This window comes from Rhineura floridana, chromosome 5 (genome assembly GCF_030035675.1).
Source record: "Rhineura floridana isolate rRhiFlo1 chromosome 5, rRhiFlo1.hap2, whole genome shotgun sequence".
Lineage (NCBI taxonomy): Eukaryota > Metazoa > Chordata > Lepidosauria > Squamata > Rhineuridae > Rhineura > Rhineura floridana.
Window position 1 is genome coordinate 99058572 of NC_084484.1, and position 18344 is coordinate 99076915.

General features: G+C 41.9%; 1 protein-coding gene across 1 annotated transcript in view; it reads left to right on the top strand.

The window, feature by feature from the left end:
- The window catches only part of KCNJ6 (potassium inwardly rectifying channel subfamily J member 6), a 35546-nt gene extending 17729 nt beyond the window's left edge, over nt 1–17817 (top strand). Inside the window, exon 2 of the mRNA XM_061629467.1 lies at nt 17492–17817. Within this exon, the coding sequence (XP_061485451.1) occupies nt 17492–17817 (326 nt within the window). The remainder of the gene's footprint in view (nt 1–17491) is intronic.
- Nucleotides 17818–18344: the final 527 nt, after the last annotated feature.

The window sequence follows — 18344 nt, forward strand, 5'->3', positions numbered from 1 at the left end:
AGTACTTCACGTGATTTGGAAACTATACTTCTGTTAATGCAGCCTAATATATCATTTGCCTTTTTTGCAGCCACATCACACTTTTGGCTCATATTCAGCTTCTGATCAACGGCTATTCCAAGATCCTTCTCACATGTCGTATTGCTGAGCCAAGTATCCCCCATCTTATAACTGTGCATTCTTTTTCCTAAGTGTAGAACTTTGCATTTATCCCTGTTGAATTTCATTCTGTTGTTTTCAGCCCAATGCTCCAGCCTATCAAGGTCCCTTTGAATTTTGTTTCTGTCTTCCACAGTATTAGCTATGCCCCCCAACTTTGTATCATCTGCAAATCTGATAAGCATGCTTTGTACCTCCTCATCCAAGTCGTTAATAAAAATGTTAAAGAGCACTGGGCCCAGGACCGAGCCGTGTAGTACCCCACTCATTACTTCCACCCAGTTTGAGAAGGAATCATTGATAAGCACTCTTTGAGTACAATTCTGGAGCCAACTGTGGATCCATCTGACAGTTGTTTCATCCAGCCCACATTTACCTAGCTTTCTAATCAGAATATCATGGGGCACTTTGTCAAAAGCTTTGCTGAAGTCGAGATATATTATGTCCACAGCATTCCCACAGTCTACAAGGGAGGTTACCCAATCAAAACATGAGATGAGATTAGTTTGGCAGGATTTGTTCTTCATAAATCCATGTTGGCTCCTAGTAATCACTGCATTGCTTTCAAGGTGTTTACAGATTGACTGCTATATAATCTGCTCCAGAATTTTTCCAGGGATTGTTGTTAGGCTGACTGGTCTGTAGTTCCCCAGTTCCACCTTTGTGCCCTTTTTGAAGATAGGGACAACATTAGCTCTCCTCCAGTCATCCGGCACTTCACCAGTCCTCCATGATTTCGCAAAAATAATAGACAGCAGTTCTGAGAGTTCTTCAGCCAGTTCCTTCAATTCTCTAGGATGCAGTTTATCGGGCCCTGGAGATTTGAACTTGTTCAAAGTAATTAGGTATTCCTTGACCATTTGTCTATCAATCTCAAGCTCCAATCCTGCCCCTTCTACTTTATGTTTCCTGGGAGGTTCATAGACCCTTTTCTGGGAGAAAACTGAGCCAAAGTAGGAATTGAGCACTTGACTGTCAAACAAACTTTATTGCAATCCAAGCCATAAGCCTTATGCAAATACATATACAGATATAAACAATATATTAAGAGTATGTCAGCAATATATTAAAACAGAAAAGGCAGGATACGCCTATAAAACTGTTAACCAAGGATAAAAAGCTCCCTCAGTTTTTGTGCGGCAATCGCAAAATTTGCGACCGCGAGGGAAACTGATCTAGAGTAGTCCGATAGAAGTATAATTACCTTAATCTCATCAGGGTAAGATACTATTGGTTTTAAAACTGTTTTTAAGAATTTTTTTCTAGGTTGTTCATAGAGAGGACAGTGTAGTAAATAATGATCAATTTCGTCTACAGCAGTACAGCCGTATGAACATTGACGTGAAGCCAGAGGGATGCCTTTATACCTGCTATCTAGAAAGGCCGAGGGCATAGCTTGGAATTGGAGAGCTGTAAAAGCTCTTCTGATTTTAACTCTATCCAGAGTATCAAGATAGTTGGACATAAAGTGGTTTAGTTTAAAGCGTGGGTACCAACGAGAGTAGGGGGCCGTCATGATATAAGCTCGATCTTGGCTAGCATCATTCTCAAAAATTAAGTTACGAAGGGCTAATCTGTTTAAATTCAGTACATCAGGCTGGGAGAGATCGTATTTTGCCAGTAACTTTAGATATTCAGAGGCCAAACCCTCGATTTGCATTTGTTCCAACCAGCATTGTTTCACCAGAGCTGAATCCTCCATTTTAAGGATTCTCTGCCAATATCTTAAATTGGCCAGGTCAATACGAGCTGCAATCGATGGTAGTCCCATTTCAGCTCTTAAATGAGCTGCTGGCGTTCCCATTGGTAAACCTAATACTAGTCTCATAAATGCATTTTGAGTTGACTCTAGTTGGCTACTAGCTGAGAGGCCCCACAGTTCTGAACCATACAAGATCTTTGGTATTATTTTAGATTTGAGTATTTTAACCATAGGAAGAACTAATTGGCCTCCCTGCGAAAAATAAAACCTTCTGGTCAGGCCTAGGATTTGAGTTCCGGCAAGTGACATGGCTTTAATTTGCGCTGCCCATGAGAGGTTGTTGGACAGGTGTATTCCAAGATATTTAAATGATGCGACCTGTTCAATTGGGGACCCATTTAATAACCAGATATTCTTAGCTTTAGAGAATTTGCCGCAAACCATAATCTTAGATTTTGTGTGGTTGATCTTTAATTTCTGTACTCGGCAATATTCATCTAATTTATTGAGCATTCGTTTAAGACCGATTTTATTCAAGGAGCACATGGCCACGTCGTCCGCATATAAAAGGATAGGAACCTTTTTATTGCCTACTGAGGGAGGAAAAAAGGAGGTCGAAGATACTGCCTCAGCAAGGTCATTTATAAAGAAGTTAAATAGAAAGGGGGCCAATAGGCACCCTTGTTTAACTCCCCTGGATACTGGAATTTTATTTGATAGGGCGCCATTGAAACCAAGTCGTACTTGAATGTTATTTGATTGATATAAAGCCCTAATCAGCCAGAGCAGTCTGCGGTCAATATTCGATTGGGCTAACTTTTGCCATAAAAGACCTCTGTCCACTGTATCAAATGCCGAAGAAAAATCGACAAATGCTATGTATAGAGATGGCCAAATTTTTTTCTTTGTTTTTTTTAATAAATGATACAAAATAAAGGCCTGGTCAATTGTGTTCCGTTTTGTTCTGAAGCCTGCTTGGGCCTCATGTATAATTGAGTTTGCTTGCTCCCAATCATTTAATTTATTTAGGAGGAAGCGACTGTATATCTTTGCTGTTACGTCTAGAAGACTTATCGGACGATAGTTTGATGGGTTAGTGGGGTCCCCTTTTTTAAAAATCGGAACCACTATGCTTGTATGCCATCCCTTCAGGATGCATCCTGTATTATTGATATTGGTAAAGAGGGCCGCAAGGAGGGGAGCCCACCAGGCTATATCCTGAAGCAGGAAATCAAGAGGTAGCATATCCTCCCCAGGAGCTTTTCCAGTTTTCATGGAATGCACTAGCCTCTCGATCTCGTCAGTGGTGATTTTAGGCCATAATGGGAGGTTTTCAAGCTCATTCGATATGTCCACAGTTTGTATGGAAAAGGAGCTACCAAAAATTAAACTAAAATGTGCTATCCATTCCTCTTGCATAATTGGGGGCAAGGCTGTATAGTTCTTTGGTTTGAACTGCCCCTGTAAAAGGCTCCAAAATTCTTTCTCGTGTCCCGAACGCGCAGCTTTATCCAAAGACCTCCAATTTGCTTGATAAAAAGCGAGTTTTTTGGCCTTTAGAAGGGATTTATAAGCTCTCCTCTGAAGTGTGAGCTGTTGGAAAATATCAGATTGATTGTTAGCTCTGAAGATTTTAATTTGCCTGATTAATTGTTTCTTTGACCTCCTGCACTCATCATCAAACCACGATTTGGGTTGAAATGTATCCGATGTCATAGTTATGGCTGTAATTCTAGGGCAAAGTTCATCAATTAATTTATCATAAATTCTAATAGGATTCTGGGAATTTATTATGGCTAGCTGTTGTAAATAAGGAAATGGATATGTTAGTAGTATGGAATGGGCCTTATTCCCAACCGATTGTGTCCATTTACGTCGTCTATACCTATGCATAGATTCTATAGCTGCAGTTTTTTTAAAGTTAGCACTATTTTTAGAGTAAGGTATTAGAGTTAGGCTTAGTGGGAGATGATCACTTTCAGGTCTCGATAATATATTAAGATCTTTTACTCTATTTATTATGTTATGTGTACCTAAAAAGTAATCAACTAAACTGGCCCCTTGACTTGCTAGGTAAGTAAACGATCCTTTGGATGTGTCTAAAGGAGAACCATTTAGACAAATCAAATCAAATTTTTGAATTAGTTGCGAAAGTGCTATACCATGTTTGTTGATTACAGGGTCCTGAACAGATCTATTCAATAATGGTAGATGCCCTGGGAGTTCATTGGTTGAGTCATCAACCAGTGAGTTATTTTTTCCCATCCTAGCATTAAAGTCCCCTCCTAAGAGGAGTTCATATGATGGGTATCTGGATAGAAGTTCGTCAAAAAATAGTTCCAAGTTCTGCCAAGGGGGATCCTGGGGTACTGCATTATATGGCAAAATGTAGTTATTGACACAGATAAAGTTTGGCAAGCCAGGAATTTTCATTCCCAAGGCTAAAGATGTCTCCGGAGTCATCACTTTTAAATCTATTATTTGGACCGGAAGCTGGGTATCTATTAATGTGGCCAAACCACCTCTTCCTCGGCCTTTCAGAGCAGTTTTGGTGGCAGGTTTTAGCCATGATTTATAACCCTCGAACGAAAAGTAGTCCTCAGATGTAAGCCAAGTTTCTTGTAAGAGGATGATATCAAATGAGTGTAGAAACTGTAATAGGGTGCTGTCAGCTGTCTTACTCTTCCATCCTGCAATATTCCAGGAAATTATTGATAAGGAGGAGTTCGCCCCAGGGATGTTTAAAGTTTTATATCCTTCTACACATCTAGTATTGTTAATGGAGCTCGGTAAGTTAACTGGTGAATTAAACTGAAGTCAAGGATATGGGGTGATAACATTGATTTCTGGGGTAAGTACACTAACATTCGAAATGACTCTAAATGTATGAGTTGGCTTGCAGGGAGAAGTGATTTCTTTCCTCCATGAGCTATTTGGGGTTCCCAGTTCTTCAGGTTGCAACATACGCATCTCACGCATCTCAAGCCCAGAGGCTGGTGGTGCTGGTTTCACTATTTTCGGGGTTTCTTCTTGGGGCTTTGGATTAGATAAATTCAATTTACTATCATAAGAAGAGTCCTCAATGCTTTTACTAATTGAGGATGTGAGGGAATGGTCTATGTCCAATCTGTAAGGGGATTTAGAGGAATTAGTTAAAGAAGATGTGGATCTTAATGATGCTTCATCATCACTTGACCCTATGCGGCTTTGGGCCAAACAGTGAATAAGCTGGGCTAATCTGTTTATAATTCCTTTTTGTTCTATATTAGATAAACGAGGATAGGACTCCAAAAGAAAAAGTTCTTCAGGATTCAAGTCCTCTTGTCCAAGAGACTGGTTGAGCAAATACGATAGTCGGTCTTTGGGCTTTAAGTGTTTTTGAGTACTCTGATTTGTTATCAGAGTCTGAGAGACAAGCTTCTCATTTTTTGATTGTAGGGAGTGGTCATTAAAAATTGAAATAGGGGAGGCCTTATTTACGAAATAGCGTTGAATTAGATAGCCATAGGGAAAAAGGTCATTTCTGATTTTATAGATCTGATTAGCTATCTTAGGAGACTGAAAAGTAAATATAACCCGTTTTTCAAAAGCATGCGAATATAAGTGGGTTACATGTTTTATATATCTCTGGCACGTGATATGCGGGGAAAAGAAACTAAGACAAGAATTAAAGTGTTGTCTTATATTTAAAGTTCGACCATCATGCTGAGTTGAAAATAAAAAAGTAACTACTAATTTATCCCTCTTTAATTGGAGATTCCAATTCATATCCATAGGAGTACTTTCACCCAAGGGACTAGTAAGAGTTGAATTGTGAGAGTCTTGGTCACAGTCTAAATTCTCCAAGATAGTAGCGGTTATGGGTGGGGCTTTTCCAGTAGGCGCACAGGGCCTGTTCTGTGGATTGAGGCTTGTTTTTTTAATTGATTTCCTTTCTCCCCCCCAACGCTGACGGAGATTGAAGTTTATTATTTGAAACATCCAATATCTTGAATAAAGGTTTAAAATTCATTCTCTGTTTATTTTTAGGTCTGGTGTTTTTTATATTCTTTGATTTTTTTGTAAGTTTTTTAACACTCCGAATAATCCGTTTAGAAGTCATTGTGCTCTTCTCTATTAAGGCAGGTTTCTTATTTGTACTGTCTTGAATAGCTAAACTGTAATCCACGTTGTTGAGGGGATTTGACGATTCTGTATTTCTTGAACTTATAGACTTGATCAAGGTGGTTAGAAGGTTATTCGTCTCAGCGATGAAAGTTTTTATTAAGTTCAAATTATCTGTAACCGCCATTCCCCAGCCAAGGGATAAAAGATTTAAATCATTCTTTATCTTCAGAGGGGAGGAATTGATTGAAGACTGATTCTCCGAAGATAATAAGTGGTCCTCTTGTGATTCAGCTATAGAGTCAACCATGATTAGTTCTGAGAGAATATCTTCTTCCTTAGAGGATGATAAATAATTAAACCCTGCATCTTGGAGTTCTGTTGCTAGGTTTTTTGCTTGTAGGTCCTCTTTAATTGGATTGATTGGTAAATGCTGGTCTAGGGTCCAATCATGTTGAACTGTAATTTGTGGGTTGTCCTTTAATTCATTTGGTGTTGATGACGAAAGTATGCTGGAATCCAAATTCGGGGAAAAGAATTGGGTTATCTTTGCTTGTATTGTTCCAGGAATGCTCAAATCTTCCCTGTGGGAAATCCCCAGCTCTCGGCATTTTTTCCTTGTAAGCATCGTTAGAGAAGGACAGCTCAGTTTAAATAGCGTCCGAAGCTGAGCTTTATTATTAAGGTTTCAAACAGATAATATAATAAAAAGATTTTCCTTTAATTCTCTATTTAGCTGGAGCCGAAACTGAGTCCTTCTATTTATTTCAGCTTTAGAAAATCACCCTGCAATGGGAGTTCAGGATTTTCGCTGCTTATTATCTTTCCTGCTGATTGTTATCTTAATTACTGCAGCTTCAAAGCCAGGGGCTTTACTCTACGCTTTTTTCAAATAGACCTAGGAGCCAAGTCTTTTCCTTTCAAACGAGACTTGGCTGTATTCCCCGTCATAATCAGTTAGAGTTAAAAGTTATAAATAGTAATAACCATTAGAGCTGAAATAGCCCGCGTCTCACGAAGACCGGAACAGGAACCGGAAGTCCGAATTGAGGACTTCTGCCTTTGCTTTGTCATCTGTTATCATTTTGCCATCCTCATTGAGTAGCTGTGCCACCGTTTCTTTTCTCTGTCTTTTACTATGGACATACCTGAAGAAAGCTTTTTTGTTGGTTTTAGCATCCCTCGCTAGCCTCAGCTCATTCTCAGCTTTAGCCTGCCTGACACCATCCCGGCAATTCCATGATACCTGCCTGTACTCTTCCTTTGTGGACTGGCCTTCTTTCCACTTCCTGTATGTGTCCTTTTTTCTTTTCGGGTCAGCTCTAAGCTTTTTGTGAAGCCACATCGGCTTCTTCTGCTGTTTCCCCCCTTTTTTCCTTGTTGGAATTGCTTGCCAGTGCGCTTTTAGAATTTCCTTTTTTAGAAATCCCCACCCATCTTGGACTCTTTTTCTCATTAGGGTAGCTTGCCATGGAACAGTACTTACAATTGTTCTGAGTTTATTAAAATCAGCTTTCCTGAAGTCCAGGGTTCGTGTATGGCTACTCTCATCTTTCGCTTCTGTTAAAAGCAAGAATTCAAGTATGGTGTGGTCACTTTCCCCCAGAGTTCCCGTAACTGCCACTTCATAAACCAAATCATCTCTATTGGTTAGAATCAAGTCCAGGATAGCTGATCCTCTGGTTGCTTCCTCCACCTTCTGTAGGAGGAAGTTATCTCCAACACAAGTCAAAAATTTCTTGGAGGGGTCGTGTTTGGAAGAATTTGTCTCCAACAGATATTGGGATAGTTGAAATCCCCCATTACTACTACATCATGCCTCCTCGAAACATTGGCAATTTGCTTTTCAAAAGTTACATTCTCATCTTCTCCTTGATTGGGTGGTCAGTAGTAGACTCCAAGCACCACATTCCTTTTATTACTTGCCCCATTAATTTTAATCCAGATACTCTCGGTGGAGCTACCAACCTCATCTTCATGTATTTCTGTGCAGGGATATATATTTTTAACATATAGCACAACTCCACCTTCCTTTTTATTCCTTCTGTTATTCTTGAACAAGTTGTATCCTTCAATTGCTGTATTCCAGTCATGGGAGTCATCCCACCAAGTTTCAGTTATACCTATCAAGTCATAATTGCCCTCCTGTATTAAGAGTTCAAGTTCGTGCTGCTTGTTTCCCATGCTCTGCACAATAGTATACAGACATCGGCCATGTGATTTATGGCTTGGCTTCCTTACTACATTTTTCTGAGGGCTGCTACTGGGCCCTATCAGAGCCATTCTCTCTGGTCCCGCTACTGTGCACAAGCCTTCATCAGTCGTTACCACCAAGTTTACGTCTCCCTCCCCTTTAGGATTCAGTTTAAAGCCCTCCTGATGAACTTTTCCATGCTGTGGCCAAACACATTCTTCCCAGTCCTTGTGAGATGCAACCCATCACTTGCCAGCAGTCCATCTTCCAGGAACCATAGCCCATGGTCCCAGAATCCAAATCTCTCACATCTGCACCACCTTCGTAGCCATTCATTCACACAGAGTATTTTTCTTTCCCTTTCTACTCTTCTAAGTACTGGAAGGATGGATGAAAAAACTATCTAGGCCCCAAAGTCCTTGAGTTTCCTTCCCAGAGCTTCAAAGTCTGATGTGATTTCTTCATAGCTCCATTTGGCAGTATCATTTGTTCCCACATGGATGAGGAGAAAGGGACACCTGTCAGTGGGCTTGATGAGTGATGGCAACCTTTCCGTCACATCTCTAATCCGTCCTTCTGGTACACAGCATACCTGGCGGGTCCACGGATCATCTCGGCATACTTGGGTTTCGATCCCTCGCAGGAGGGAGTCTCCCACTACTAGTACTCTTCTCATCTTGTTGTGGGGCATGGTTTCATTGTCCCTGCTTGATTGAGCTTCAGCCTCTCACTCATTGTTGCATGGGGTCTCCTGTAATTCTTCCACCAAAGGCTGTCCTCCAGTCTCCTCCTCGAGTGGTTGAAAGTGGTTCCATAGCTCCACTGGTGAAGGGTGTCTTCTAGCTCTTCTGCTCCTAACTGTCACCCTTTCCCATGGAGTTTCCTCCACTTCATTATTCCTCTCCAAAGCAGTCTCCTCTTCTGCTACCACATGCTGTTGCTCCTCCACCTCCATGTCTCTTTGCTGCTGTTGTTCCAGCGTTCTGTCTAAGAACTCTTCATCTTCTCTTATAGTCTTCAGTGTGGCCACCCGCTGTTCCAGGCCTCTCACTTTTTCTTCCAACAGTGCCACAAGCTTGCACTTGTTGCAGGTGTACGCCATGTTGTTCTCAGGCAAGAAAACAAACATGGCACACACCTTGCAGGTCACAACCACTGGAGAATCCTTCCCGTTCATACTCTCTTCTACCTTTTGTTTCTTTCTAACTACTTGTTCGGGAGTGGCCTGTGCTTTGTCCTGTCCTACTTCAGGGTAAACGAGAGTCCCACTGTATGCAGTGCGCTGCACAAGGAGAATTAGTAATTTGTTTGGTTTTGTTGTTGTTTTAGGGACCTCCCCCTTGACCTCCCCTGTCGAGCTCCTTTGTCAAACTCCTGTTTGCCCACTCTGTTCGCTCGCTCTCTGAAAGCTGGCTTGCTTATATGTCCTCACCTGTAGATCAACTGAGACAGCTCCCTCTGCTCTGATCTGTTAGGAGTCAGGAAGCAGACTTACCTGGGAGTACACCCCATTGAACTCAATGGGTCTTACTTTTGAGCAGGCATGCAGAGGATTGTGCTGTTAATCTCTTTCACTATCTATCTATACACACACACACATTTATTTATTATTATATTTCTATCCCGCCCTTCCTCCCAGTAGGCATTTTAGACTGCTGTACTGAAGCCAAAGCTCTACTGGTCAGACTAGTGGCACTCATAAGTTAATGGATTCAGCCAAGTCTGTCCGGTGCCCTCATTAACATGTGTAAAGATCAGCCAGGAGAGCAATGTGGGCCCGTAGAACTCTTTCAAGAGAGAGCCCCCCCCCAACAAGGAAGTAGTTTGTGTATCTGTGTTAGTCTGAAGAAAGGCTGGGAGCTGAAAAAAGACAGAGGGGCTTGATCGCTGTCTGTGTCTGAACCCCCAAAGCTACGGGCTTTGCGGAGCAAGATCTGATAGATTGTTAATGCTGTGAACCCCCTCCATCTTATGCTTAGGTTGTGTATATGCGTAAATAAACCGTATCTCATAAAGATACCACAGAAAACCAAAGCCATGGTGAAGCACAGGAACCCCTGGAAGTCTCTCACTGCTCAGATATTGGGATGCATGCAACCATGTTTTCTGTGAAGTACGTCCTACTGGGTTTTTAAGGCATTCACTTTCAAGTTAGCATGCTTCAGGTAACAGCCTTATTTTAGTTTCCAGTTTGTGGTCCAGTTATAACTTGTATGTGAAACATGCCTTCCCTTCAAGTAAGCACAGGGTTCCAGTAATCAAACAGATGAGGGGTGTAAACATGTGGGGGTGATGAGTAAACATGTGGGGGTGATTTCCCACCCTCCTCTGGCACTATCTATTAAGTTACTTGGAAAGCAAAACTAGTATTGCTTTAACCCAGGTTTTCCTTAACACCTAAGCAAAAACCAGCCACTCCACCTGTTGACAGAGGCTAGCTGGAATCATTGCAAGTGAATAAAGTACAATGAACTCATATGATACTCAATGAACTTAAATGAAATTTGAACAAAGGCTCCATACATTTTTTTATTCCTTCACTTTCCTCTAACTCATTCCCACCCAGTGAAAAGGCAAATTCTGCCCATCTAGGTACCTGTGCCTGGAGATGTATTGGCAAAGCTCAAAGCAGTTGTAGCTGCAGCAGCAGTGGATGGCTTGTGGCTCACAGACCTAGATAACAATCTGGAAATATGTAAAGTGACCAATCAAGTATTGCCAGGTGTCAGAATCTTTATGCTGTCATAATCAGGCCTGTGTGCATACTGTAGTTTTACTCTGACACTATCATAGCCTGCTCTAGGTTTGAGGGGTCTGTCATCTTATCTTAAGTACCTGTGCTTAGTGGGCCCTGCCAGTGGTTGCAGCATTTTGAATTAGTAGTGGCCATCTGGGAGCCACCATTTTAATTTCTCACAATGCCTCCAACATAACGTCACTCCAAGACATCGTGAAAAAATTAAATAGTGCCTTGTTGGAGCACCAGGAAGCAAATTTAAAGGGGGGCTCTTGGGTTCTGGGACCATGGCAGCTGCCCAAAGATGTCACATGCCGACTCTCAGCTGGGCACCACATGGATAACAATTTGGTATTAGCAAAAAGATTCAGCATCCTGAAGATTTCGTCCTGCATTTAAAAGGGAGAAAAACAAACATCTTGTCCTTAAGGCTGAGAAGATTAGCTTAAAATCTCAGAAAGGTAGGGGAAGTAGGACAATGTGAGCAGGACTAGGAGTAACTTCCCCCCCCTCCACTACACACCTGATTCCCCCTCCCTGTTTCTACTCATTTTTGGTGGCAAAAATGAAACTAGTGATGGGATGAAGTTTCTTAGCAAAGAGGGTTTGACTTGGGGGGAGGGGGAATTGAGACCCCAAAGCTCAGATGTTGGGGAGACAAATTTCTTAAAGGATTCATGAGGGACAGGCTTTCCACTGCTGGCTGGCATGGCAATAGTGGGCTTCCCACTCTTTTTTCTAGAATTCCCACAACATTCCCTAGCATATGCAGATTGTTGGGGAAGTCGTAAGAACATAACATCAGGCCAATCAGATCAGGCCACAATGGCCCATCCAGTCCAGCATCGTGTTCTCATAGTGGCCAGCCAGATGCCTGTGGGAAATCCCCAAGCAGGACCTGAACACAAGAGCACTCTCCTCTCCTGCTGTTTCCAGCAACTGGTACTGAGAAGCATACTGCCTCTGACTGTGGGGGAGAGCACAGCCATCATGGCTAGTATCATTTGATAGACTTATCCTCCATGAATTTGCCTAATCCTCTTTTAAACAACCACCAAGTTGGTGATTTTGGATGTCGTAAAGGGCATAAGAACATTAGAAGAGCTTGTCGGATCAGGCCAGTGGCCCATCTCGTCCAGTATCCTGTTCTCACAGTGGCCAAGCAGATGCCTATGCAAGAGCACTCTCCCCTGCTGCGGTCTCCAGCAACTGGTATTCAGAAGCACACTGCCTCCGACCATGAAGGCAGAGCATAATCATCATGGCTAGTAGCCATTGATAGTCTTATCCTCCATGAATTTGTCTAATCCTCTTTAAAGGTCTCCAAGATGATGACCATTATTACTGCCTCCTCTGGGAGTGAGTTCCATAGCTTTCAGAGACGCTTCCCTTCCTTTACTAATCTTCTCACTGCAGAGCCCCTAATAAGCTTCAAGCGTCTACGGATTCCCCTGAGCACATTTTGAAAACCACTGCACTCAAACCTTCCCTTTCTCCCCCCTTCTTTTGTTTATGCCTCCTCTAGCTGCACTTCCTTAGGGAGTGCCTGCTTCCCACACTGTTGCTCTGTGTGATCATTTCTGAGCACACACCTCTTTGTGGTTCATTTCCCTCACTTTAAAGCTGCATTGAACCACCTGCCTGACCCTACTAAATGGCAGATTTTACTGCTTATCATGTATCCAAATGATCTAGGGTGGAAGGTCATGTCTTTGCTGTATGCTACATTTCCACACATCATGTCTCATTAACATCTGTCTGGTTGAACAAAGCATTTTGCTACGCAGAATGAAAGCCAGGCATTGGCCATAGCAGCATCCTGAACCACAGGAGAAGAGGGAACAGTCATGGTGTGACACTGAGCTAAGGCTACTGATCTGCAGCAGTCTCTTAAAACAAAGTGCTCCCAGTCCCTACATAGTTTTAAACATGGTGTGGAATCCACATATATGATATAATAAAACTGACATTTTGTCAAACTTCCCAATCACCGAGGATGCCTCAAATGTAACATTGTTATGTAAAATAAAGGCTATACTACAGCTACGCACTATTTTTTAAAAAAACACCCCATACCTTTTACAAGTTTTCATACCAAAGATTTTTATTTTTATTTTTTTATTAATTTTATTAGTCGCCCATCTGGCTGGCTGTCCAGCCACTCTGGGCAACGTACAAAATAAAAACATACAATACATTAAAACATTAAAAATCTCAACAATAATAATAAAACCTAACCCACCCCAAAAGCCTGCCTGAAGAGCCAGGTCTTCAAGGCCCAGCAGAAGCTCACCATAGAGGGGGCATGACGGAGGTCATTTGGGAGGGAATTCCACAAAGTGGGGGCCACAATTGAAAAAGCCCTCTCCCTAGTTCTCACCAGTCTAGCTGTTTTAACTGGTGGGATAGAGAGAAGGCCTTTTGAGGCTGATCTTGTTGAGTGGCATCCCTGATGATGTTGGAGGCGCTCCTTCAGATAGACTGGGCTGAAACCATATAGGGTTTTGAAGGTCAGAACCAACACCTTGAAATGGGCCCGGAAAACAACCGGTAACCAGTGCAACTCCTTCAGCACTGGAGTGATGCGATCTCGCCGGCGGCTGCCTTTAATCAGGCGAGCCACCACATTCTGTACCAGTTGCAGCTTCCGGACCGTTTTCAACGGTAACCCCACGTAGAGCGCATTACAGTAGTCTAGGTGAGAGGAGACCGGGGCATGTACCACAGATGGGAGCAGATGATTGGGAAGGTAGGGGGCGCAGCCTCCGTATCAGATGGAGTTGATACAGTGCCGCCCGGCTCACAGCTGAGACCTGAGCCTCCATGGACAGCTGGGAGTCAAGAATGACCCCGAGGCTGCAGACCTGGTCTTTCAGGAGCAATTGTACCCCATTAAGCACCAGGTCAACATCCCCCAACCTTCCCTTGTCTCCCACAAACAGTACCTCAGTTTTGTCAGGGTTCAGCTTCAGCTTATCCCTTCCCATCCAGCCACTCACTGACTCCAGGCATTTGGATAGGGTTTCTACAGCTAAACTCGGTGAAGATTTGAATGAGAGATAGAGCTGCATGTCATCAGCATACTGGTGACACTGCAGCTCAAATCTTCTGATGATAGCCCCCAGCAGCTTTATATAGATGTTGAACAGCATCAGGGAGAGGATGGAACCCTGTGGCACCCCACAAGTGAGAGGCCAAGGATCTGAAACCTCACCCCCCAATGCCACTCTCTGGTACCAAAATGCATTTGCTAGCGTAAAACTTGCACAAAAATGCATTCAGTTGGTGAAATGTAACATGCAAAAATGCATTTTTTTAGGGGAAATTACTTTGCAAAAATGAGTATATCAGCTAGAGATGTGAAGGCCTAGAAAAAAACAGGGGGAAAAAGAAATTCTGTTTTTTTCCTCTGATAACATGCCCTTTTAGGTTCAAGAAATGGCACAGCAGAAGTTATATGTTGCTGATCATTTCCATGATTTTTTTTTAAAAAGCATAATGGGAGGAGCAATTCTGATATGCATGCTACTCCCACCCTCGCAGCCTATTGGCATCAGTAGTCTTTCTCAACCACTTGTCAGTTAGACTTCAACAACACAGGAACATAGGAAGCTGCCTTATACTGAGTCAGACCCATTGATTCCTCTAGCGCAGCATTGTCTACACAAACGGAAAGTAGCTGACAGGGGTTTCAGAAAGGGAGACACTCACAGCCCTACTTGGAGATACCAGAGATTGAACCTGGGAGCTTCTGCATGCAAGGTGGACCCTCTACCACTGAGCTATGGCCCTTCCTCCAACCCATATCATGTACAGCTAGAAACATGTACAGAAACAGAGGACTCAGCTAGAAAAATGGTCTTTCACTGCCTGTTTTCTATTGCTATCTAGACTACTACAAAGAGACATTCCAGCATTACAAAACAGAATCCCATCTGCCAACTGGATATATCATTAAATGTGTTCTCAAAATGGCCAAACAAAGGTTTAACGTGATCCTCATATGCCACATATAGTCAGATCCTAGGGCAGTAGAAGGTCACAGGAATCAGGAAGAGGCCCAACTTGATTTACTACATTGTTCTAATGCAGTGGTTCCCAAACATTTGCTCCCATAGACCACTTGAAAATTGCTGAGAGTCTTGGAGGACCATGAGCAGAGCAATCCAAAATGGTGGGAAGCTGGTGGATGGGGGGGCCTCGCAGAGGAGGAGCCAGTGAAAAGCTCTGTAGCATCCACTTCCCACTCAGGAGCCACCAGCCTAGCTGAGTGTCAGCTCCATCGGAAGCTGCACTCACGAGCGAGAAGGAAGAAGCTGGCTTCCAGAATCAGCCTCCTTGTAGAAACCAATTAATTTTTTTTACTCCACCAGCCTTTTGCCCGGTGGAGATTTCAGCAGGATCAGGACCCAGAGAAGGGCTCCAAATGTGAGGAGGATCTTGCATAAGTCCTCCCCCCATGGCTCCTTCCCTGCCATACCCTTGGAACACCCCATTTTCAGGGCTACTGCTGGCTTCTGCTGGCTCTCCATCTGCCAGGCTGGCTGTCCCTGGCAGACCGCCAGCAGTGCCAGCAGTGCTGTGGCTGAGCTGCAGTGGGGGGGGAGCTTCTTCTGGCAGAGCCCAGCAGAACCAGGCCCCACCAGGAGCCTGCCAGTTCGGCCAGGGATCTGCTGCATCCAACTCCGCTCAGCCAGAAGGAAATATGAGTTGGATTGCACCCTTAATGATTTTTCTACCTGTTGTAGCAATTGTGATGCACTGTGCTAGAAGCTGTATGATTTTTAATTTTATTTTTGTTGCTTCTTTTATTTCTTACATTGCATTTTACTGTATTACAATTTGCTTTCCATAGAATTCAAATTTAAAAGAGTCAAAGAGAAGCAACAAGATATAATTAAAAATCAATAAGGATATTTAATGTGAACATGCTGTTTTGGTTGCTATGAAAGAACTAGATGTATGACTAAATAAAAACCAGGCTCAAGGTTCTTGTATTAATTTACAAAGTCCTAAACAACTTAGGTCCAGGTTATCTTAGGGACCACCTGAACCCGTATATCCCAAGTCGATCACTGAGATCTTCTGCAGGAGCGGCTTTGGTCATCCCCTAAGTTGGCGGGGCTCATTTAACATCAACACAAAATGGAGCCTTCAGTGTCATTGGCCCAGTTTTCTGGAATGCTCTGCCAAAAGAGATTCAGCAGGCACCTTCTGATTTAACTTTTAAGTACCTGCTGAAAACATTTCTGTTTTCCCAGGCTTGTGCAGGCAATTAAGAACATGTGTTTTTTCCCCCGCAACAATTGACTTTTGTTTTTATTGTATTTTTAATGGGTTTTTTTAATTCTATGGTTGTTGTTGCTGTTTTATACATGTTGTAAACTGCTTTGATGTTTTTAATGAAATAGAGGTATACAAATATTTTTATAAATAAATAATAAATAAATAAATAAATAAGAATATTAAAACTAATCATTTTTACAGGAAAAAAGTGTGTTATAAAGATATCACAGAAGTTGCTGCCAATATACCTTGCTGGGACCCATTTTATTCCTGGGACAATCTGGGCTCCACTTTAACATATATATATATTTAAAAGGCATTACTTAAGAGACCACTCAGGCTAAAGACCATGATATCTGAATGGTTGGTTAGGGATCCATTAGAGGTCCTGTCAAAATTTTGAAAGAAAAATTGATGCCAATGTATTATGTTCCTTAAGATTCTCTAGAGCAGCCTTCCAATTTGTCCAATTCTGAAACTTTAGGTTACTGATCTATTGATTAAAATGTGCCATCAAGTATAAGAGAAGCCCAATGGACCATTTTTCCAGTTACTCTTCCATAGTATTTTATTGTTTAGCAGATATTTTGAAATCACAAATAATACAAGATATAACAAGAAATAATGCAAGTATAATTATTTGTCCAGAGACCTCAAGATGGGATAATAACCAGATCAGATCCATACCTTAAAAATGGAAGCATCAGAGAGACTTTTTTCATCTTTAGTTGAAAGTAACTGATGGATAATGAAAACCCTGTGGGTGGAAGCCAATTGGTGTCTTTGTGCTCACAGAAGAGCTTTTGAATGAACAGATGCCTCCGCTAACAGAAAAGAGGGGAGACATTTTCACCAATTCCCTTCCCTCATCCCTTCAGAGCTTCCTGAAAAATTGGATCCAAAAAGCACAAGGGCACCAACTGGATTCTGCCACTTTGGGAATTGGCAAAAAGGGAAACTGAATTAGCATAGTGCTGGATTATTATTATTTCTCAAACTGTTTGCTAACCATTTTCCAACAGATAATTATTTGAGTATAATTGTGGGAGGCATTGCACTTAACAGAATATTTTGAACTGATATCATAATACAGTTAAATAGGTAAGAATAAAATAAAATTGGCCTGCTAAATTTTATATTAGGTGATCATTTCTGCATAGTAACAGATCTTCAGTGTAGCAAACGTTTTACTTGCTTATCTAGTACAATGTTCCTGTCAACCATAGCTATGTGTGCACAGTAACTATAACATATAGCACCACTGCTGGGAGGCATTGATGCATCTGATTTCTCTCTCCTTTCTTCTCAGGGATGACATGTCAAGCCCGAAGTTCTTACGTTACCAGTGAGATCCTGTGGGGTTATCGTTTTACACCTGTTCTCACACTAGAGGATGGATTTTATGAAGTTGATTACAATAACTTTCATGAAACATATGAGACCAACACACCATCTTATAGTGCCAAAGAACTGGCAGAGATGGACAGTCGAGCAGAATTACCCCTCACTTGGTCTGTGTCCAGCCAATTAGACCAGCGTGCCGAAATGGATGCTGAAGAGGAGTCCAAAAACCATGAAGAACAAGCTGAAAGGAATGGTGATGTGGCCAACTTAGAGAATGAGTCCAAAGTTTAGAACTTAATGGATCAGAGAACCATAAATCTTCCTTTAAAAGGGGAAAGACGGAGGAACATTTAAGGTGTGACATACCTACCTCCCCATTCGATAAGATTTGTGTTAAAGCTGCAATACGCCTGATTTTACAATGTAATCTCTTTATCATTGTGATATTTTTCAACGGGAAAAATGCAGGTATATGGTTTTGGGTTGTTGTTTTTTTAAAAAAAGGGGCAGAAGTTTATTAACCTGGGCAAAAAAAAAAATGGAGTGACTGTAAGTAAAGTCTATTCATGTCCTGAGCTTTAACTCCAGCTTTTTATATATTCCATGACAATTTGAATGAGATGCCTGCATTGCAGCTTTAAGACCCAAGGTGAGCAGAAAGACCTGAAATTAAATGAGATCCTGTACATATACCTTATGTATTTCCTTTCTCCTTCAGTTTAGTAATAAACCCAGCATGTACAAAAGTACTGTAGTACAGAGCCTCTAAATAATGTACATATGTGTGTAATTAATGTAGGTTTAGATATATAATTTAG